The sequence below is a fragment of the Cyprinus carpio genome, unplaced genomic scaffold (assembly GCF_018340385.1).
Source record: "Cyprinus carpio isolate SPL01 unplaced genomic scaffold, ASM1834038v1 S000006753, whole genome shotgun sequence".
In the NCBI taxonomy this organism is placed as follows: domain Eukaryota; kingdom Metazoa; phylum Chordata; class Actinopteri; order Cypriniformes; family Cyprinidae; genus Cyprinus; species Cyprinus carpio.
This window is the reverse complement of record NW_024879352.1, coordinates 1,105,990-1,130,067: the sequence shown is the minus strand read 5'-3', so window position 1 is coordinate 1,130,067 and position 24,078 is coordinate 1,105,990. Positions and strand designations below refer to the sequence as shown.

The following is a 24,078-nucleotide window of genomic DNA, read 5'->3' as shown; positions in this document are numbered from 1 at the left end:
AAAACGATTGTTTCCAAACGACCTATTCCTCTCTAGCTCTGTTATTATTATTCCTCTCTCTAAAACTTAATTGTACTACATTTTTGGTTTAAAAAGAAGTGTTCAATTTGGGCCAGGTTTGGACGCGTTGTATTGTGTTGCACTGCTTGCTGTCATCTGGATGACATAAGTTTACCCCTCTATATCTGTCTGTCTCTTTCTGCGCAGGGTGTGAGCGGTATGTCCGTGGATGAGAAGTCTGAAGCTCCCATGTACGTAGGTATGAGTCGACGGTGCACTGTCCCCAACATCCTGCTGGGTCTGAATGAGCAGCGGAAGCTAGGGCCTGCTCTGTGATGTGACCGTTGCTGGTGGAGGGGAAGGAGTTCCGCGCACCACAGGGCTGTCCTAGCACCTGCAGCGAGTACTTCCTACAGGGTTCGTCACCCAAAGTGACAATGAACTGGTTTCTCAGCATGCCAGAGGAGGTATGGATAAACACACTATTATCATTATTATCATGCACATTAATGCTCCTAGTAAATTACTGAGAGGTTGCCAAGGTCACTGGTGGATACACCCACCATTCAAAAGTTGTGGGTTCAGTAATATTTTTTAATAATAATTGTATTATATATATATATATATATATATATATTTATATATATATAGCAAGGATGCTTTAAATTGATCAAATTGACAGTAAAGAAATTTATAATGTTGCAAAAAAAATAATTTTTACTATCTACAGTACTCTCTTCTTTTAAAACTTTCTATTTAATCAGAGAATGGCAAAAAAAAATGTATCAAGGTTTCCTTACAAATATTAAGCAGCACAACTGTTTTCAACATGAATAATAATTAGACTGATTTAAATAGATTATAGTATAATATAGATATAAATATATATATATATATACTATATAATAGAAACAGTTATTTTAAGTTGTAATAATAATTTCACAATATTCCTGTTTTACTATATTTTTTTAATAAAAGATGAGACTTCTTTTCAAAAAACATTAAAAAAAAAAATCTTCCAGACCCAAAGCTTTTAATGGTATTGTATGTTTTAGGTGGGCCTCACAACAAAGCTTTTTGGAAAAGTCTGATAGCAAAGTATTGCTAGTAAAAATAGCAAAAAAAAAATTCTGACATGCTTTTCCATGCATCCCTTTTTTTAATATATAAGGTGTAAAAATGGCTATCTGGGTATGAACTAACTATTCAGTTATACTGACCTTCATACGGTACGCTAAAGCATGACTATAATGACCACTCATCACCTGTCTACCTACCATATGGCAGCGGCCATTATTTTACTCATCTTTATGAGCAATAGCCGTCGTCTCTCTAACACACACTCATACACTTCTACATGAGCAGTAGTTTGTCTTCTACCTCTCCCTAGCCCAAAATGCACATTTAATGAACTAGCATCTGTTGCATTAACCTCCCTCCTTTCTCGGCTGCTTTTCCGGTTCATGAATCTAAAATTAAGATGCAAAGTTTCTCTCGAAAGCAAAGCATTAGCATAACAAATGGATGCATTTATTATGGTTTTCTATCACGTGGCTGAGTAAGAACATAGGGTGATTTTAATGAGATCGTACTTGATTCATTTCCCTTCCTCTTTTAGACTGTCAAGTAGCAATTTAGTGTTTTTAATGGCATGTTTAAATGTGTCATATCACACTGAACAAAAACAAGGCAGAGATTTCAATTAAGCTAAAGCTGGCAAGCTAGTAAGCATCTAGCAAACAATTCATGTAGCTATTGGTAAACAAAGCAAAACTATGAAGATTTTTTTCATCTAATATTTATAAAAAGACTTATTTCAGATTTGAAAAATCTCAAGGATTACTTGTTAATATGTTAATATGAATTATGGGTTCTGGAAGTAAAAAATAAAAGCATTCATTTTTACCATAGGGGAATAGATTTTTAACAATAAACTTAAGAGACCTTCTGTGGCCTACAAGGTTCTTGAAGCCGCCCATTCACTTATTTCAATGTATTTTTATATAATCATCTTCAGCATAGGAAATTGCTGGTGTGAAAAACTACATTGCCCATGGTTCTACACTGAAATCTCCACAAATGAGAATTGAAGCTGTCAAACCATGCCAGAAGAACACTTCAGCTTCTGTCCACTCCCATAAAACACTATGAATTTCCCTACGGTCTTTGTATGCATAAAATACATAGTGGCAATAGACATAGATTACGTGGTTTCATTGTACATAATTGCTACATTCAAATCAATAAGTTTTTAATTAATTCATAATTTCATTAATTTTTAATTTGGTTATCATATTATAGTGGGATGATAGTTCTTAACCTCACAAAAACCATTAAGTACAGTTTTTGTCTTTTTGTCCAATTTTTGAATACATTTGTGTTCATTAATGTTTTGATTGACCTCATTGCTGGTTGGTTGGGGTTCATTTTTTATAGAACTGAACAATTAAAAGTGTGGTCTAAGGACATGCTAAGATTTTGTGATTGCCGTACACATAAGCACAGAAATGGACATTCACCACACCCCACCCCTGCTTTCCGAGCTCTGGAGTGATTGAGTTTTCCACCGAGGTGTTTAATGTGGCATAAGAACACCTCCAGTCATGTATTCACACCTCCGCTCCGCTCACTACTCATCACTCTCATGTTGAGCGCACGCATGCAGGTCCTCAGAAGTGGGACACTTGTAATGCATGGGACATGGGTTTGAAGTGGGATACGACCATTGTTGTTTATTGTTAACAATTAAAATTAGTTGTTGGTTGTTTTTTTTGTTTTTTGTTATGATATACAGCTGAAATACATTGTAAACATAAGACTGGAATTATAAATTTTGCCATGGCAGCAAACTGCAATAAATAGTTTGAAGAACTAAAATTACTAAATTGGAAATTAAAATACATTAAAGCTATATAGAAATATTTTTTTTAAAAAAAGCACATTCTTGAAATGAAAACTGAAAATATAAAAATAGAGACTAATTCAGAATATTAACAAATAGTATAATAGTATATAAATAATAGTAAAATGAACACTTGCCGAAGCAACGACATTAGTATTGAGAAGTATGTATTTATTATCTATAATATACCAGTTGAAGACTGTTGGCATTGCCTTTCTGTTATTGAGGAATGTAAAAATAAGAAAGTGACATGTTAACAGGTTTTTATCTGTGCAGAATTGGGATTTTATACAACTTAAAGGAGTTTTAGAGACTTCCGACAAAATGGAACGCTTCCTTCATTCACAATCTTCACCTTAGATGTGAGAGAAAATGTGTTACTGTCTCTTACTATTAATACCGGTAAATGTCATGCATATCCTGTTTTGTTTAATGCTTTTTTTCAATAGCACAGAAAATTTAGGAGCATTTCATGTTTTTTTAGCCAGTTCCTTTCAGTTACAGAGCCTTCTGTGTTGTTTTGTGTTTTGATGAATGATTTGTTTTGGCATGTTGATTCAAAGTCTGCAGCTCTTGAAAAGACTCAGGCAGTGTATGTATCTGCTGTGCCATAAGTGTGTGTGTAGACTTTGTGCTCTGTGTGTGTCGCACACATACGCAGCAGCATCCAGTGATTTCAGCTCAGCATTCAGGGTGTGTGCTGAACATCGCCCTCTATATGGCACAAGAGGCAAGTGACGGTGGAGAAGAATGGGGGGGGGGGTGCTGGTGCGGTGGTTGATGAAAAAAAAAAATCCACTGCAGATGAAATGTGAAACAAAGAGTCCCACTACCTCCTTCTCTTCCCCTTCGCCTTCCGCAACACCCCTCACATCCAGCCCACCCTCCCAGATGACCTTGTTTAGTTGTTTGGAGTCGTGGGGAGTGCATGGGGTTTGTGACATCATCTGTGTTAGCAAGCGAATGTTAAGCACAGAGAAAGAGAGGGGGAGAGAGAGAGAGAGAGAGAGAGAGAGAGAGAGAGAGGCCCTTAATCGGCTCTTTGTTGGGAATCAGATCATGAAGGGAGACAGAAAAACAGCCTTTCTCAACCCCCTACGGAGATGGGAAAAAAAACGTGTATTAGGATACCAGGATTCCGATACCAAGAGATCCATGAAAAATTTACTGTCTGCAATGTCTTTATACAAAGAGATTTTCTTTTAAGCTTTTTAATGTCCAAAAAATAGAACTTAATGGCACAGTGTGATTATCAGGTTAATTTGGTTATTATGCCAGTTGTGGTTGGTTTTTATTTGACTCTCATATTAGAGGTTTCGCTTTGATGATGGTCTTGGATTCCCTCCAGCCACAGTAATTAAGAGACAAACCGCACATTAGATCAGTGCTTCTCAACTGGTTTTGCTCTTTTACAGATTTTCAATTGGACCACTAATGGCAACCAACACAGTACCAAAATTGTCATTGTACAAAATTGACCATTTTAAATTTATTAAAATTACTGCAAAAGGCTCAGCCATATGCAAAATTATTAACATGATATAGTCTGAGTAATTTACAACTGATTTGCCAGTATTAATCATGTTAACAAGTGACAGATGAATTTGCACCAAAATACAATAAAGCTTGATTATATACTCTTTGACTTCTACAATAAATGATATTAAAAGCCTTTTCTCCCCTATTAAGTTGATAAGCTTATCTATTTTGCTGTGCAAGCTTATTTGCAGTAATTGCATACATTATTAGCTGCATTTTATTATTCGTTTTTAAGACCTATGCAACCGATTTTGGGGGTCACAACCACAGTAACAGGAGATGGTGAGGAGAAAATAAATCTTAAATAAATCTTGCTTGCTTCTTATTCAGAACACACATGCATACACACGCATACACATGCTGTCAGCACCCAGTATGAATGGCCATCCGTCACATGATGAAACCATGTGTAAGTGTTAGGTCTGTCAGCTTATATCTGCCCCAGATCTTCGCTTTCAGTTCGCTCTTCATCTGTAGACACAGTTCAGCATAAATAGTACCACTCTCTTTCTGTATTATAATTCCTTAATCATATAATTTGCCATACTTTTGTAACCTCTGCTGATTCAAGTGATTCTCTCTTCTGTATTATTCTGTGACACCACCCAACAGCTCATGTTTTCATCCCAGTTTCTTCTCTGCCTGTTATATTTTTTCCTTCACAGATTCTCTTGTGACTAATGCATTACTTTTAAAAGTGGTCTTAAAGCTGTCATGCAATAAAACCATCATTCAGCTCCCTGTACCTTATTATGCATACACTCTGGAATACGTCTTTCTGATTTGTCAATTACACCATCCAGCTCTCTGATATTTTCTAAAAGTCTAACAGTGCAACAGTCAGATTATGGAAGTAAAATCCCATAGATTTTCTCCACAAACCTTAATTTTCTTTAAATCTTCAAAAGCAGACTTACAAGCTACAAGATTGTTAATCAATGTATGGTTTTGCTGAAATTATTAGCACAGATAATTTGTTTTGTGTTTTTAAATAATCATTCAACAGTAGAATTATTGGTGGTGTAAACTACATTACCCATGATTCTGCAGAGAAATTCTGCATTTGTAATGCTTTGCGGAATTGTAGTTCTTTTACCTCATTAAAAACATTAAGTACACAATCTTGTTACTTTATGTTTTTGTCAAATATTCAAATACTTTTTTGGCTCAAATTAAAGTTTGTAAAGTTGTGGTTCACCTCGTAGCTGGTTGGATTAGTTCATGGCTTGAGGAAAGACTCCGCTCGTCTGAGTTTTGTACTGCTTTGTTGTACATTGTAATGGACTTTGTTCTTAGCGGAAGCTTTTAGATAAGATGCTAACTAAAACAAATGTTTGAAGTCTAACTAATATGCATTTTAGGGCGAATAGCCATATAAACACGTGGGATAACACACGGTTCATTAGCCCTCATTAGTGCAAGATTCTTCTGCAAACCTTACAACTTGTACAACAAAGTTCCTTAATACCTGTTTTTTTGGCAATTTGCAATTTATTAAAATGCTGGACTTCAGAGCTTGATTGAACTTGACTGTTGATGTATACCAGAGAGTGTTTGTGTGTGTCTGTGTGTGTGTGTGGTGCTATGCTCTGCAGCTGTGTCACTGTGATTCAGCATTGCTTTAGACAGCCAGCGTCGGTTTGTGTATGTATGTTTATGTATGTTTGTCTAGGCGACACTGATTCAGCACTAGTCTGTACAGCGACCTCAAACCACCTCCTGTTTAAAGTTTACAGTCCTCCACACAGAGCCACTTGTGAATAGCAACCACATGAAATTCAGAACCATTGCAACACTCTTAAACCCCAACATACACACACTGCAAAACACACATTCATCAAAATCCCCTCATTCCTCAATATACTAGCTCTGAGAAACTATTTCTGAAGGTCCTATTGGGAGGGTTGTTTCATTTCAGTTTAGTTTGGGTTTCTGAATATGAAGAGATTTCCTTCCCTTGAGCTCTACAGAAATTTAGCATGCTTGATGTTTGGCACAGTACTATGATTTATCATGACAGGTTCATTCTTCTTAATAAGCAGTAGATAAATCATTGAAGGTTATGTAATTTAGGTAACACTTTTCAATAAAGTTCATAACTTTCATAATTGATATTAAGAAGAAATGTTTATTAAGCATTAAATCAGCATATTAGAATGATTTCTGAAGGGATCATGTGACAATTAAGCTTTGCCAACACAGGAATAAACTACATTTTAACATATATTAAAATAGAAAAGTGTTGTTTAAAATTGTAACAATATTTGACAATATTGCTGTTTTTAATGTATTTGTTGATTAAATAAATGCAGCCTGGTTGAGCATTAGAGACTTCTTTCAAAACATATCACCAATATCAAACTTTTGAATAGTGTAATTTGACTGCATTTGTTAACATTGATATATACATAAATTAATATATAAAATTTCAAGTTACACAAATTAACATAAGCTGAATATATTATGAACAAACATGAAATAACCATTAAAAATAGTATATTTATAAATTAAAATTAATTTACCTAAATTAATAAATGATAAAATGGGGCATTTTTCATTGTTATTTTATGATCCCTAATGTGTTAATGAATTTAACCTTTTTGTAAAGTGTTAACATGCTTTTTTTGTTCACTTACATTCTTCACTTACATTTTTGAAGAAAGGTTTGTTTTTTTTGACTATTTAATTACATTTAATTTCAATTAATTGTTTATTTTTTATTATTATTATTTTATCCTCTCTCTGACCATTTGAATTTAGCAGGCTGTTTTCGGGTTTCTGAACACACACCATCAGTTGCACCATGTCCTAACCACATATACAGAAAATGTCTAATTTGAGGGAAAAGCTAAATGTTTAGCAGGTGTTACGGTTAATTGCTGATGGACACAAACATAGTGAGAGGCTTTGAAGCAGGTCAGGACCTGGCTGGGGCAGTTGAGTGGTAATCCTGAGGGATAGAGCTGGTCAGAGAGGAAGTAACAGCAGACAACATGAATGCTAGCATGAGACTATCACACATTTACAGCCAATCATGCAGATGGAGGGAGATCTGTCTTCTATCACAGCCGGGGGTGTTGGGCAGAGAAGGAAAGCCAGCGAGAGAGGAAGTCCGTCTGTTAAATGGAAATCTAAGTGAGAAGAGAAATTACTCAAGAAGGGAAACAAGAGTCTTAAAGGTCAAACAATGCAGCAATGTCCAGCTCTTAAGGACGGCGAGGTCATGTCCTTTTCTCTGTCTGGTTGTGTACCATAAACCTCACTTTGAGAGGATTAGCCAGAAGAGTATCTGATTTAATCCAACACACTAGGGAGGGCGCTAACTCTAAATCTCAAGCGTTTACCCATCTGAGTGTCTGCTTTTGTACTGTACGTGTCTGACACATTAAACAGTGGATTTGGGCACTTTAGACAGACCTATAAATATCTGAATGGCAATGGTATTAGATACCAAAATCTGCATCCGAAAAACAAATATTTCAAAATTAACCTTACTTTTTATTAAGGTGTGTGTGAGTGTGTGTGTGTGTGTGTGGGGGGGGTGATGGTCAGTAAAGTGTCCACAATTAAGAAAATGGTAAACAGAAGTAAAATTCAAAGAAATAAAGGGTAATAAATTAAATAAATGATGGAAGGAAGGAAAAACAAGTTCATATTGTTTGTGTCATTTCTATCAGACATTATCATTTCCTGTTTTGTATTTATATTGTATTTCCTGTTTTATATCTTCCACATATATAAAAAAAGTGACTGATTCTGCGTGATTGTTTGGTCCAGATGGCAGTTCCAGATATAGTATCCCTTTTCACATTTTATTTATGCAGTACTAAAAAGCTAAAATGATGAATTGTCGCTATAAAATTTGTATTTGTGATCATTTTTACAGTCTGTGTTTCAAAACCTACTGATCTGCCTTCCCCAAGGTTGAATACAAACCTTCGAATTGCCTATGATACCCAAAAATGCTGTCTCAGTAGATTTTGAAGCACAGCCAATAAATGCCCTTACCGTGGCCCCGCATATTCCCGATCAGTGTAAGCCGTGACTTTGTGCTGCACCGTGCAGGGCTCATTTGTCTGTGTCTGCATGTGGAGTTTAATGTCAGGTTAGTCAGCAGATTTCATATCGCAGGCGTCCCGTCTTCAGTAGAGGTTTTGTTTTTTCAGACACCCTGTATAGCGCTCGTGCAATTGTCATATGGATCTTTGCCTCATTAACATTCATGACATGCAGGAATTTGCAGGAGCGAATTTACATAAATTAGCCATCTCTGCTACTGAGAGGGGAAAGGCAGAAGATCAGAGAGAGAGGGAATGAATGAGCAAGAGGGCAGGTGTGAGGGGTTTATTGCATTCTGTGACCTTTTTATGGAAGGAATCACTTGGCACAATTCCCAAATAGTCAGGAGTTGTCAGGATGCATGATGTACAATTCATGTCATTTTCTGCTTTGTAACAATATGACCCTTTTGAGGCCCAGTGAGGGAGAATAGTCTGTAGTCTGAAATTAGCATAAATGGCCCAGATCTGTCGTGGAGATAAATTTGCTCCTTTGTCTGTTTCTCACATAATAAATGTTGTTAACAGGTCCGATGGCTCATATGTCAAAGTCTGTCCCTTAATGAGCTGCAATAGTGCTTTATTTTTCCACTTCCGTGAGCACCTTTTATCTTCTCTTTAGTTGTTCATCTTTGTAGCTCTACCCGGTTAAAGGGATGGTTTGTCCCAGAATATTCGAATCATTTTTTTTTTTGAGTATGTTTTTTTTTTTTTTTTTTTTTATGTTTTTCAGAGAATTTTTATATTTTTTTTTTTTATATGTGATTTTGTTGTGTCTCTGTTATAGTGTCAAAAGTTTTAGGGGTATTTTATCCAAAAATAAAAATTCTGTCATCATTTACTCACCCTCCTGCTATTCAGTGGAAGTAAATGGGAACTGAAGCTGTTTGGTTACCATCATTTTAATCTAGATTGTCAGGGAGTAAATTTCTAAATTCCTTCTAAATTCCAGTCTATTCATCACACAGAGAATTATATTTGGATTATTATACTTTTATTTTGACATGAGGGTGAGTAAATAATGAATGAATTTATATTTTTAGGGTGTTATCCTTTTAAGCCTTTGTCTCAGAACGTATGACCCACCCTCCACCCCATTTTAATTCTAACCCCCTTCTAACCCCTCTATATTCCTTCTCTTTGTTTTCATATTTCCATTGCTCCATACTCTTCATTCTCTAACTTACTTTCCATCCCTCTTGCCTTCCTTCTTTCCTTTTGTCTCCATCAGGCTGATGGGTTTGTGTCACAGAGACACTTGTAGTAGCAGTCACAGATGGTGCAGCCGATGCTGCCACTGCAGCCTGTCTGCTGATGTCAGCTGAAAAACACATTTCAGTACTTTTTCCCCAGCAGAGAGAGCTGTTTGTCAGGCATAGCCTCTCCATACTGTACCTTTACATACCTCCCATTTCTCTCCACTTCAGTCACAAACCGGCAGGTAGAGAGCTGGACAAAAGTACATTTAAAAGCTTAAATGTAACTAACACAAAAAAATTATAAAATTATTTAAAGCATGTTTTCTATAATGTTTCTCTCTAAACGAACACAGGGAAGAATACTAAATTATTTGTATTTAAATGCATCAGTATAACAACAGCAGTAATCCGCCACATTACGGAATATTTGAATATATGAAAAGTACCATGCACAGAATTTTAATTTTAATTTAAACGTTCATTACAACAAATTTTAATTTGACATTTTGAACTGATTATTGAAAATGAACTGAACACTAATGCCATTTTTGCTACTGAAACATAAGATTTCATTAAAACATCTTTCTAGGAAACGTAATGAGGGAAAAAGTATTAAAATCATCATACTATTAATAATAATGCTTAATTTTATATCTCCAGCAAAGGATCATGAATATATCATGAATTTTCATTAAATCAAGGGTCTTCATTGATACTTGTATGATAAGGTTGTACTGACTGCTCTTGCTTTAAAAAAAATCCATCATATGTTTGAATTAAATCTCTCCCTCGTTCTGTTTTCTGTTCCTTTCTCTCCTGAGTGGACACACTTCCTATATAAGAGCCATGATCATCCCCTGCACACACATGCACACTCTACATACGATCCTCCCCCACACGTGTACACTGTACACACACATACAATACACACACTAGCACACACCATCCCCCACGAAGATAACGAGTCAGCAGCTTCCTCACAGCAGTGACTGATTGGTGCTGTTGTGTTGCCAGTGGGCAGATGAGCCCCTCTCTTTCTCTCTCTCTCTCTCTCTCTCTCTCTCTCTTTCTGTACTATAATGCGTCTACTGGACACAGACAGGCCCGGATGACTCAGAGTCGGTAGTCATCAGTTTTGTTTGTGTGCATATTTGTGGATGCTATAGAATCCTTTGATTGTGTAAGACTGGATGAGTGTGACATCTCTGAAGGAGATGGAAAATAAATGTCATCCATTATTCATTCAAATCTTTCTTAGGAAGATTTGATGTTCTTCATTCTGCACTTTGCAGAATGGAAGCCTATAGATTTGCACGTTATCATACATCATTACTCATATCTCTGGAATACTTGATTCTGATTGGTCAATCACAACATTTCACAGTCGAATATTCTTTTATAATGAACACTAATCACTAGTTTAGTTTTATTGATTTATATAGCACATTTAATAATGACAGGGTCGATCAAAGTGCTGTACAAAAAAAAAAAGTTTACTGTTGTCCCTGGCAAACTCTCCTCTCTGTGCTGGTTTCATGTTTTTGCATCATTCTGCAGTCTCTTTCTTCTCACATAGAAAAATAATGCAACTGAAATCAGTATTCCCATTTATTTTATTTATTTATTTTTTTTTTTTAAATAGCCAGTAGCCTTTTACTCAGTGTAAGAGTGTTTTGTTTGTGCCGAATTTGTTTCACATTCCCCACACTACTGCAATCAGCTGTGCTTTGACTCATTGTAACAGAAAAGGCTTATTTAACCTCAAGATTGTTTTTTTCCCTGTTTTGTCCAAATGGAAAAATCTACTAAACAAATTCTTTGGGTCTGGTGTTATAGTAGGAAAGAGTTTCTCTGAACTCCCATCTAACCACGAGAAAAGTGTGATGAGAACTTAGAATAAGATGATGAGAACTTAACAAGACTTAGCTGTTTGTCCCTGTCAACAAAAGAAACAATCTCATAGTAAACAGTGTCTTGTTCCCCATTCATTGAACATAAAGTGTTGATCTCATTCCCTCCCATCTATGAGCACAAGTTCACTTGTGCTGTTGAGCACTTTACATCATTGAGGGAGAAGAGAGAGCACTTTGTGGACTGAACAATGCTGGCACAGATCAAAGTCCAGCCATTGTAATGTGTCTGAGAATGAAGAGCACCTACATCGATGTCTGTCCATGATGTTTTGACTCCAGCATAGCACAGGCAGAGCCTGACTCACTGGCAGAGAAATGCAAAATCAAAGCGTTTTGAGACATTTTAATAGTTGTTTTATGCATTTCAGTAGTTTTAATATATTTTATAATATATTTTAATAGTTATTATTTTCTCCCCACTTAAATGCAATTTTAGTAGTTGTTTTATGCATTTCAATAGTTTTAATATATTTTATAATATATTTTAATCAGGCATTTACCTAATTATCTAGCATTAGGTCAAATGGAAGGCTTTCGTATCTGTCTGCGTCTGTCTCTCTCTCTCTCAGCAGGCTCAGAATGGGCTGTAGTAGGGATAAGCCGTAAGAGTCCTAGAGCCCATTAGGATTTAAGATGTCTCACCTGAGGGATAGATGTGACATTATGTTTACAAACCTACAAGCTTCTATCTGTTGCTGCAATACCATTTGCAACAATCTGGGGGCGCTAGCCAAGCTTATTTTTATTTCCCTCTGTATAGAACGTTCAGTGCTGACCTGATAAAAGATTAACTGGCACTTTACAGTGTTTGTTTATGGTCATTTGAGCTGTCGAGTTCTCTCAGCACACTCCAAGTGCCCTGAACAATGGCAGTGCTGATGGTAACATTGGCAATTTCCCCTGTTTTTTCTGTGTGTGTGTGCAGGTCAGTGCCCAGGGATTCGCTCCATTGTTACAGTTTGCCTATACGGCTAAGCTGCTGCTCAGCAGAGAAAACATCCAGGAGGTCATCCGCTGTGCTGAATTCCTGCGCATGCACAACCTGGAGGACTCCTGCTTTCGCTTCCTGGAGGCCCAACTGCGCAGTGAGGAGGACGGCCTGGTCCTCTGTCGCAAGATTGCATCTGAGAGCAATCACTCGGAGGATGAGAGCATGCAACCTGAGTTGCTGACGACAACGCAAACTGCGGTGACCCTGTCTGGTTCTCCACGCTCTCGCCGTTGTGCAGAGGCCCTGAACTCCTTGCGGCAGCCAGACCATGAGCGGCTGGCGGTGACAGAGGAGTTCACTGATGGACAGATGGACTTTGAGAGACACGGCAACTCAGACCTGCCACGATGCCCTAAATACAGGAAGTACCAGTGGGCATGCAACAAGCACAATAACAACACCTCCTCACACACCAGTACCTCAGGTTTTCCAAGCACATTCAAGGAGATGAACAGGCCAGCTGTGATGCAAATCAAGCAGGAGCCACGCAGCGAGGAAGAGTCCATCTCGCTTTGCCTGTCAGGGGACGAGCAGGACGGTGGTGAAAAGGACAGTGTGGCTGAGATGGAGCTGGATGGTTCCATAGCAGTGGACCAACCAAAAGGCAGCAGCAAGTCACCCACCTGCCTACGATCTCTCTTTAAGAAGGACCTGCCTAGCACACCCCAACAACTCTTTGCTAACAGACTCGTCAATGCCCAGGATAAAGGAACCACTCAGGGAGACCACAAAAAAGACTACAGGCCTTCGCTTGGCAATGAGCTTGGCATGCCTGTCGTGTTCCCCAAAGATGCAGATGGTTTCCCGCCAGAGGTTTCGTTGAAGTCAGCTTCCTGCGATGGTGTGTGCAAGCAAGAGGTGGAGCCAGACCGCCGCAGTGTCATCTTCTCCTCAGGGCCTTGTGACCGACTGGGTACACCCACCCACTCCCATCCCAGTGGGAACTCACTGGAGAAAGAGCTCTCAGAACACATGCCAAAGGGATTGTGGGCCGGTGCCAGCCAGTCCCTCCCCAGCTCCCAGACCTACTCCCCCAGCACCACAGCCAGTGACCCACCCCTGCTTTGCCGCCAAAGGCCCAATACCAGCTGCCCAGTGCCAATCAAGGTATGCCCACGATCGCCCCCCTCAGAGACCCGAACTCGGACCTCCAGCTCCTGTTCGTCGTATTCTTATGCTGAGGACGGAAGCGGCGGGTCCCCCTGCAGCCTGCCGCAGTTCGAGTTTTCATCCTCGCCTTGTCCAAACGTGACACGGTGTCTCACGACTGACCCGCAGGAGCCAGGAGGTGGGACAGATGTGCTATTTGCACGGGTGCGGCCCAAGATAAAGTGTGAGCAGTCATATGGAACCAATTCCAGTGATGAGTCAGGGTCCTTTTCGGAGGCGGACAGTGAATCATGTCATGTTCGAGAGCAAGGCCCCGAGGTGAGTCTTCCAGATTTCTCTCTCATGTGTTTACCAGTTGTCCAACAGTTGTCCTTGCAGAAGCACACTATGCATCTCATATCCTGACGTCCATTCATGCAGAAACCAATTTGATTGTGCACACTGCCATCATGCTATCAGAGACTTCCCCTTTGATTCCTATTCACTGATTCATTAAATAAAGCTGCAGACTCCTAATGGTCCAATAAACACTGTAATCATTTTCATGTCTGGACCAACATGAACGTGAATAACTGCAATTATATTACGCTGACCTTTTGTGTGTTGCCTGGAAAAGACTAATAGAGTAGAATAGAGCAGATAGGAGCAAACTTGATTTGACAATCAAATCTGGATTGCTGTTTTGTATAGGGAAAGCACAGTAAGCTATAATCAAAATTGACTATGATCTTTGGCTGAGATTTGGAGTAAATGATAAAGGGATAGTTCAACTAAAATTGACAATTTAGTCATTATTTATTCACCCTCATGTTGTTCCAAACCTCTATGACTGCAGAACACAGATGTTTTTTTTGTTTTGTTTTTTGTCCATATAATGAAAGTCACTGGGATCCTGTATTACTTTTGGACCCCGGTGAGTTTCATTGTATTTGTTTTTAAAAGATGATGAGTTGTTCTTAATATTTTTTGTGTTTTTTAGAAGAGAGAAGGTAATTCATGTTTGTTTTGGAATGAATGATGTATATTTGACAGAATTTTCATTTTTGAGTGAGCTATATCTTTAAAATTGTTCAAGTATATATTCAATCAAAAACTTTTTTCCTAGTCTCAGTCTTGATATGGAAGTATACAGTACAACAGAATGGTGAAGTGAAGTTTAAAGTAAAACAGGGCAAAATAGAGCAGCTAAGAATAGGTCAAACATATATATAGCCCGAATAGGCAAAACAGTAATGTATAATGTAACAGAGTAGATTCACAGCCTCATCCTCAGAAATCACGTGCACACACCAAGCCCCAGTGCTTCCTTAGCTCAAGGTACATGATATTTCACATTATCTTTCTAAAGAAACTGCCCTTTAATGATGAAGGCATGACATTGATAAATGACTGTTTATACATGTAGAGATTTGGTATGAAGAGAAAGAATAGATAAACACTTGTGTGAAGTTGGCTAGAGTTGAGCGAGATTTCCCCAGGGATGCTGTATATTTTGAAAGAGTAAAGCACTATAAAGAAAAAGGGGAGATCTTCATCTTTATAGACTGGGGATCAGACCTTTAGGAATACATGTAGGAGCCATGGAGAAACTGGTCTGTTGCCATGGTAACACTGAGCACTTTTCAGCAGTTTATGAGTTGTGCTTAAAATACTTGGCGCACATCACCTGAACAGCAAGACAAACCTGCTGGTAATGTGTAATTGTTGCCTCTCAAATTATTTCCCTCCCCACACACACTCTCAGAGCATCTGACTTTTCATTTGGCTTATAAATGGAGCTTTGTAGCTCAACTAGTTTACTCTTTCTTTTCAGTTTTCATTCAGCAACAGATCAAAAATTCCTAACTTCACTAAATGGCTTCATTTCGTTTAAAGTACAACAGAGTTGGAATTGTATAGCCAAATGTTCAAGATCTCTCTCTTGAAAGCTCTCATGTCACTCTAGTATCTGAAACACTATTTCATTCCAAGGTTTACTCTTCTTCTCAGTTTTGTTCTCACTGCTGTTCATTTTCTCATCTACGGACCCCAAACTTTTAAACTGTAGTCTATAACAAAAAAAAATCCATGCTTCTAGTAGAAGAAACTCCCATCATTCTGTCTCTCTCTCTCTATTTCTTTTTTACTTGCTCTCTCCCCTAGTGATATTACAATATAAACACACAGAATTTTCAGGGAAGACACTGTCCTTTCTGTGTTTTCATAGCAAATAGCAGGTGAGAGAAAGAGCACGAAAGATGGAAGGGGATCAGCACACAAAGAGAGAAACAGTTTCAAAAATAGCTTCAGCCTGCTGCTTGAAACAATGACTTCAAAGGAGGAAGGAAGTTGTTAAACTGTAGGCTAATCATAGTGCTAGTCTAGGCCGGTCTAGATACTGGAGTTAAATCAGGTCTTTGAACTTTTCTCTCTCCTTCATGAGTCATAGACAGTATCACTTACCCTCTGTGATCAACACCTATTCAGACAGGAAGAGCTCAGGTTACTTTAACCTGTTTCACACACAATAACATACTTTTTGAGACCGACTTGACACCTCTGGAAGATACTGGAGGAATGAAGTCTTAAGCGCTTTTAAGGGCAAATCACTCTGATGGTTACAGAAGATTTCACTGTGAATTGACAGCAGAAATTTCAGGAGAGGTGGCAAAAAAAAACTTCCCTACTGAGAACCGTTATCATATCTTGAGTTGAGACCTTTGAGAAGATTTCTCCACCATTTTCTTAATGCTTTAGTCATTCGGTTACACTGAGTGAAGTACAGTATTGATCTCGAAGTGAGTGGGTGTGATCAGAAAAGCCCACAGACAAAAATCTCACTCTCACTTCTACATTCTCATTCTTCAAATTCATGGTGCAAGAAGCATTAACCCTTTAGTTTAGCATCGCAGGAAGTGAGGAGTGAAGTCAGAACCATTTCTGTTCCTCTCATTCCGTCTTTAAAAGCCAAGCCGCTCTCTCAATATGAGCCGATTGTGGTCTACAAATTATTCGTCAGATGTCGCATTGGTGAACTGTAAAACCGCACGACTGAAATATGCTTAAGGTGAAAATCTGAAATCTTACGAAAGCTCACTGTTGGTTTGTTGAAGCAGAATCGGATGTAACATGTTTCTATTTAATGAATGGATGTCTAGAGTCAGTTTAAAACTCAGTTAAATGTGAAACTTGGTTAGATATATAAAAAAAGAAATTCATAAATGGACTGTAAATTGCTGTAAAGTTAGTTATGTTGCAATAATGATTTATTCTAAACGTTTTAGGAAACATTATCAAAGGTGTAGATTTCAAACATTACAGTGAGAAATTTCTACTTCTTTTCTCAGTTTAGTTTCATTTAAAAAAAATTGGAGAAGCTGGAGATTTAAGTCTCTATTAGCTCTTCATTTAAACTGATTGCCGTCTAAGAGAAAAGAATTGAATTCCTACAGGATGGTGCTTTTTACTCCAGATGTGTTACATTGGGAATTTACCACTGACCTAGACAGGCATTCATACAGGCCATTTATCTTAGGCATACACATACACACACAAGCAGACGCTTTGGTCCTGATGGGGAGGAAGCCCCATGGTAACTACAGACAGGCCCATCACTCCATTAGACAGAGTGAGTGTGTGTGTGCATGTGTGTCTGTCCTGTGTCTTTGAGAGGGGGGATGCATGCACGTGTGTCCGTGGATAGTTTTCCCCCATTACTCAGCCCCTGTGGAGAGTTCCAGTAATAGGAACAGGGCCGAAAGAAGAAAAGCAAGAGAAGAAAGGAGGGAAGAAAAAAAGAGGAATATCTTAGGGGTTGTTTCAGAATGTTTTCTTATCTGTGTCACATGGCGTCTCATTACCGAGACATGTGAAACAAAGAGATGCACAGCAGCACAGTAACGTTTCTGGGAATGTCTGAAGGACAGTAATGATATTTAGCAAATAGATGATCTAATTACCACTAAATTCATTTTAACTAACCAAATGGATAACTGTGTGTGACCTCAGGCATTTGGCCCCTCTTATTCCCGTCACCTTCCCACAATTCCCTGCTGCAGATGTCCATGCTTAAAAAGGAAGCGAGGGACAAAAAGAGTGGGGCCACTTTGCTCCCAGTAACAGATGAGTCCTACTTTTCACTTCAGACCCATTTCAAGAATAATGACCTATAGAAAGAGTAAAGGACCAAGAGAAGAGAGAGAGACAGAATCGGGATCACGTTTGAATTTATAAGTGCCGCTGGTGTGTGTGTTCTGTCATCTCTGCCAGCTTTCTAAACTGGTTCTGGTGGTAAGACACTAAATATAGACATCACTCTTATGATACTGCCACACATACACACACACCTCAAACTGATACCAGAGAGGGGAAGGACACATGAGAAGGTCATAGAAAGAAAGTGTTTTCTTGGACCGTGTAAAAAAGACATTCCTCTCCATTTAAAAAAAAAAATCGGATCATTAAGATGACACAAAAATCACACTGAGCATGTATGCGGAGCAGTGTCAGCTGAGCTGTGAGAGTAGAAAAAGGTCTGTCCATCATTTATTAATGATGCCGTAGAGACAGAACGGGCCGACCTGCCAGAGCCCCGGCCCCCCGCTGCTCTGTGCCAGACTGAGCCAGATCTACACTTTCATCTTCTCTCAGTCTCAGTCACTGTGGGCATCCCAGCAGAGCGGTCCACTTCACATGGAAGAGTAGCTGCACCGCTGTGGTTCAGGTTTATAGGGTCATAGTCACACAAAGCCCATGCGAGTTAAGTAGGGCAGTATTATAGTCGGTATACACCATGGTTGCCTCATTCATTAATAACTCTAGTTTATGTGAGATTATTTTAATGGCATGGCCAATAACCCAAAAATAGTCAATATTAAAATTCTGTAATATTTTGTCCAAATAAATGAAAAATAAAATTATCAAATTTAAATCTATCATTTTCAGTGCTACAAGTGAATTTACGCATTTGATGTGTAGCATGAAAATCGATATACATTTTGAGATTTGCTAAAGATTACGTTTAAAAGTGAATTAATAGTGTTTTAAATCTTAACTGAACATATGTTAGATCAGGGCTGGGCAACTTCGGTTATAGTAAAAGAACTGTTCTGCTTCCATCTAGTGGTGACAAAATACATTGCAAGTTTGTTTACATTTTAGTGCATTTTTATTTCATAAGAACTCACAGATCATTTTCAATGGAAGATGGAGAATTTTTTTTTTTTTTTTTTTTTTTATTAATGGGTTGGTGGTATTCCTTGTGTGTTGCTGATTGTGTCAAGTTCCCTTGTTCTGCGATCAGCTGTCATTCAGATGATGTTGATTTAATGTCTGAGCAGAAATGCTTTCAGGAAGAAAAGTAAAAAGGTCACAGAATAACGCATTGCTCATGTATGTCTTTACAGGTCAAGCTTCCGTTCCCTGTCGATCAGATCACAAATCTTCCACGCAACGACTTCCAAATGATGGTGAAAATGCACAAGCTGACCTCAGAGCAACTGGAATACATCCATGACATGCGCAGACGCAGTAAAAACCGCATCGCGGCCCAGCGCTGCCGCAAGAGGAAACTTGACTGCATCCTGAACCTTGAGTGTGAAATACGCAAACTGGTAAATACACGAACACCTCACTGTCTCTGTCCTGCTGTATGTGACAAAACATCTTTATTATAATACACATCGGCCTTCAGGTTGTTATCAGTCACCACAAGCAGCAAGAGACCTCATCTCAGAGGCTGTCACGTTGCCATGGCAGCACCACTATGTCAATCACAGAGCCGGTCCCATGCTGTATGATGGAGGCGGAGCCGTTTGTCTTTGATGTGTGATACGGTGTATGTGCATGAAGCCTGACAGCCTGCGCTTTGATGCCACATGTGCATCCTCTATATAATCTCGCAGAAAGCAGCAGGAGAGATCCCTCTGCTTCTCTTCTTCTTCTTCTCCTTCTCTTCCATCGTCAGAGTTTGAAAGCTATATTAAAGCTCATCTGAAATGAAGTTGTAGCATGAATGGATTTATGAAGATGGGAGATGTGTGTAGATCTCCATGGAGATTGAGAGCAAGAAGACCGTGTTAGTGCTGCAGGGTGACGTACATAACTCAGCTGGTCCCTTATAGATCACTGTACGTTCATAGCAATGTGTGTATATATGCGTGTGGAGCAGGTTTGACTATGTTGGGGATCAAATGGTCTAGCAAGAATAGTAATCCTTGAAATCACCTGAGTGTGGACATCAGGCTTAAAAGACATAATAAATAATGTTAAATGAAATGCTCAATAAGTGTTTATTTCACTGTACAGGGTCCCTGTAAATATGTTAATATCAGGGAATTTTAAAAGGTATTTTTTTTTGTGACTTCAGTATGAAAAATATTTAAGTATAAATATAGGTATTTTTTACACTCTCTCGTATTGTTTCTCGTTTGTTAGAACAGAAAAACATGACACATTTGAATATCAATTAAATCTAATAGTTCAAAAACTGATACTTGACATACAAATTTGCAAGAAATCTGCCCAGCAATCTCTGCAAAAGGATGTCTAAAAAACTTACCATTAATCAACAACTGAAAAGGTCATGCAAAATCATGGTTATTTATTAGTCAAAAAGTGTATGAACTGTACCACACACAGGTGTCAAATATGTGTTTGTTTTCTGTGTGTTTTCACAGGTGTGTGAGAAGGAGAAGCTCTTAACAGAGCGCAACCAGTTGAAGGCGTGCATGGGAGAGTTATGGGAGAATTTCTCCTGTCTATCTGAGGAGGTGTGTCGAGACGTGCAGCTGAGCCCAGAACAGGTCCATCACTACTGCCCTATTCTGCGCCCTGGCAACACCGCCTCCGTCGCCCCCGGCAACCAGGCCCTACCCACCAGCAGCATCGACCTCACCACTTGCTCCACCCCCGAACAGAGCTTCCTCAAATTGGCCGCCACAAAAGACGGGCAATCGCGACCGGCCCAGTGGAAGACCGGAAACGGGTCCGAAGACATGAGCAATGACAGGGAGGAGCAAGATGCCGGCTCCGCCTACCTGGAGGCGGGCCTGTCTCTGAAACAGTCCAATCAGACGGTGACAGTAGACTTCTGTCAGGAGATGACGGATAAATGTACAACTGACGAACAGCCCAACAGAAAGGACTGTACCTAATGATGGTGGTTTCTGTGTTGATTTGTTTTACAACTTTTTTTTTTATTATTTAATTTAGTTACGTCTTCTGACAAACCCTCAAAAATCGAGGGCTGTTGAGATGGCCAGCCTCTGCCAGTGTTCCTGACTTATATATATATATATATATATATATATATATATATATATATATATATATATATATATATATATACGTATGTATGTGTGTGTGTGTGTCTTTTTATTGTCTTTTTTTTAAAACAAAGGTTGACACTACAGTTGTCTTAACAGCAGCAATACTGTTCTCAAGGTTCTCTTTCATTCAGCCATGGCAGAGTGGCTGAGACCTTCTCACAGAACTTCACGATGGTGCTACACCTTTCCAAGACAGTGGCAACACTGTCTGTTTCCATTTACAGTCCATTCAGATGGGATGGGCTCTGAATACATCTCACATTCAGACCTCTACGGACCTAGCAGCAGTTTTTGCGCGCTCTCTCTCTCTCTCTCTCTCTCCCTCTCTCTCTCTCCCCACCCCACCACTGTTTACCCCCTCTACCTCTAAATCTCTATTACTCCTCCTCTCTTATCTTTCTTTTTGTGGCCCTTGTCACAGTAAATTCAAACTCAGGAAATATTCTGAATGTTCGGTATAACTCATGAAAAAAAAAAAATACAGATTTTTTTTTTTTCTACAGCAGCTAGACTGTAAATGTCCATATGCAAAAATGTCTTCTGCATCATCCGTTTGTAGTGTCTGTGTACCACAACACTTAATTTGTACAGATTGGTGGTATCTAAAACATTCCTCCTTTGCCTTCCACAGCACTGATACGAAAGAAAGTACGACGGAAAGGCGAACGATTCGCATCGAAGTTTCGGCCACCTTTTGCGTCAGCAATACTGTACCATTGGATGTTTTCAAGAAGTGCTTGCTCGGCAGTAAGCGTATTGTAAATAGTACGGCGCATGGAGACGGTTTCGTTAATATTGTACAGGTAGAACTTTAAATGGCTTTTTCGTTTTTCTTTTCTTTCTTTTCTCTGGGGTTTTATCAAGCACCTTTTTGTCACGAAGGGAAAACTGGTGCTGTTTCCTGTCTCAAATGAATTCCCCATGACGATGGGTGTGCTTAAACTCAGGAAACTAGCATTCTTACACTGACGCATGCACACACACGCTCGCATACAAACCCCCTCCCAGTGCAGCGCATAGAGCCCCTTGCATGTAATTTGGATGTAAATGGTGTGCATAGTGGTGAGCTGTTCTCCTTCAAATGTGAAAAAGTGCTCTCTGAGGAAACCTTATTTCTTATCAGTATTTACAGTGTGTTCACAGACACCTCCGAACAGTGTTACCTGAAACAAACGTCATCACAATCCTACACACTTTCAGTTTCGGCTCAATTATGTTGGAAATTATGTTGAAGTCAATTAAAGGGCCCTCAGCACTCTTTGACCGTTTAGCACTTCAGAAAGGGTAGATTTCTTTTTCAGGACCCTAAAAAGTCTGAAATTGAAGCACTTAACACAGACACTTAAAAGTGTCTTTTCAGACAGATGATCTTAAACAACTTGGTATCTTATAAAGAACGTTTTCAGGTTCATTTAAGTGATAAAGATTAGTGAAGGTTCAAACTGCATTTTTATGGAAGACACTAAAAAAAAAAAAGCATCTTAAAAAGCGAAAAATCTGATCTGAATTGGATGGAAAGAGCCAATTCTTTAAAGTCGTCCTATATTTCCCTTTATTGTACATTTGTTAAAAACGTATATCCATAATAATGGGATTGCATGCTGCCTGTATGTTTTATATAGTTTGTTTAGAGTTTCTTTGCCTCAAAATGTAGGCCTCAGAAAAACAGTTTGATTGTTGTTTACTCCAGCAAAAATTGAGAGCGATTTTCTTAAAAAAAATGTTAAAAAAATTGAAACTCCCAACAGTTGGGAATGCCTCTCATTTGACATAGTTCTCTATTATTTGAAATACCTTTGACCTCTAGAGCTCCATGTATGCGTGCTTGTGTATTTGCCAGTCTGATTGTTTAATATTCAGACGCATTTCAAGTTTTAAGTAATACATCCCCTCTCCCTCTCGTATGCAAGCACACATACACACACAGAGACACACACACACACACACACGTGAACACGTCACACTGGTTGGAGTGTCTCTCCTGGGATGTAGAATCTAGAGGTATTGTGATGGATAGTTGTGCTGTTGTTTTCATTGTGGATCTTTTTCTCGTTCTCTCTTTCTCTTTTTCTAAAGGAATTAAAACCGTATTTGCCATTTCTAAATTGTAATCAGGTACAAGACTAGAACTAAAGATTTATGGGTCCAAGTGGACATTTGTGCACACATATGCAAATCATCCCTATAATGATGCGTTTTTCTTATTTCATGTTGTATAAATAATGAAGCGTGAAAAGCATGAACTTCCACTTGACAAGCACACTGTCGTACACTTGAGAATCTAAGTCCACAATTTTGACATTTCTGGAAAAAAGGTGATCCAAAAACATTTTCCCAAATCTGCTTTTATTTATGTTCCTCGCATGGCAATGTATGAGTGGTGTTTTCTGTGCCGTCTGTGATACAGCTGACTCCTCACGCTTGCACACTTGGCCTTAAGAGCCTGGGGATGCTTCGGTTCAGGCTGACGTTTCGATGCAGATGTGGAAGAAACCAAGAGTCTGGGTGACACGGATCGGAATTCTGACCTCTGTTAGCCTCTGTTACTAAAAGCTGCATTATGTTTGCCTCCACGGTGACTTCAAGGGTTCGTCCTGGTCACAGAAAGCCTCACAGGTTAAATAAGCTTATTAGCTCTTCTCTCAACAACGCTTCTGCTAGTTTTTTTTTTGTTTGTTTTACAGAGGTTTTATTTTCGTATCAGACTCGTGATTGCTCTTGTATCTTGTCTCAGGGTGCGTGCCAACATTATTTTGTTGTCCTTTTTTTATTTATTTGGTTTGCAGACGTTTTTAATGGTAGCTGGTGAGCTCAGCTTTTGTTCTTCGCATTTTTTTGTGTCTTGCATTTTTTTTTTTTTATTTTTTTGTTTCTTATAAAGCTAATGTTTTTTTTTTTTTTTTTTTTTTTTTTTTTTAGAGTTTCTAAGCTAAGAAAAATTGATTCATGGAGAAAACCAACTAGATTTGCACAATTATTTTGGATGAAAACCCAACAAGGGCTAAGAAATATCTCAAAATAAAATCTAGCAATTTGTTTTTGGTTGTAAATTGGCTGCT

General features: G+C 38.6%; 1 protein-coding gene across 1 annotated transcript; it reads left to right on the top strand.

Annotated features, from left to right (window-relative positions):
- The first annotated feature begins 210 nt into the window (after positions 1–210).
- On the top strand, positions 211–23,873 carry LOC109112707 (transcription regulator protein BACH2-like). The gene is given in 6 exon segments (XM_042755844.1): positions 211–321; positions 323–346; positions 348–467; positions 12,537–14,030; positions 19,097–19,303; positions 20,369–23,873. Coding segments are annotated over 6 exon segments (2,424 nt in total). The 5' UTR covers positions 211–219; the 3' UTR covers positions 20,846–23,873.
- Positions 23,874–24,078: the final 205 nt, after the last annotated feature.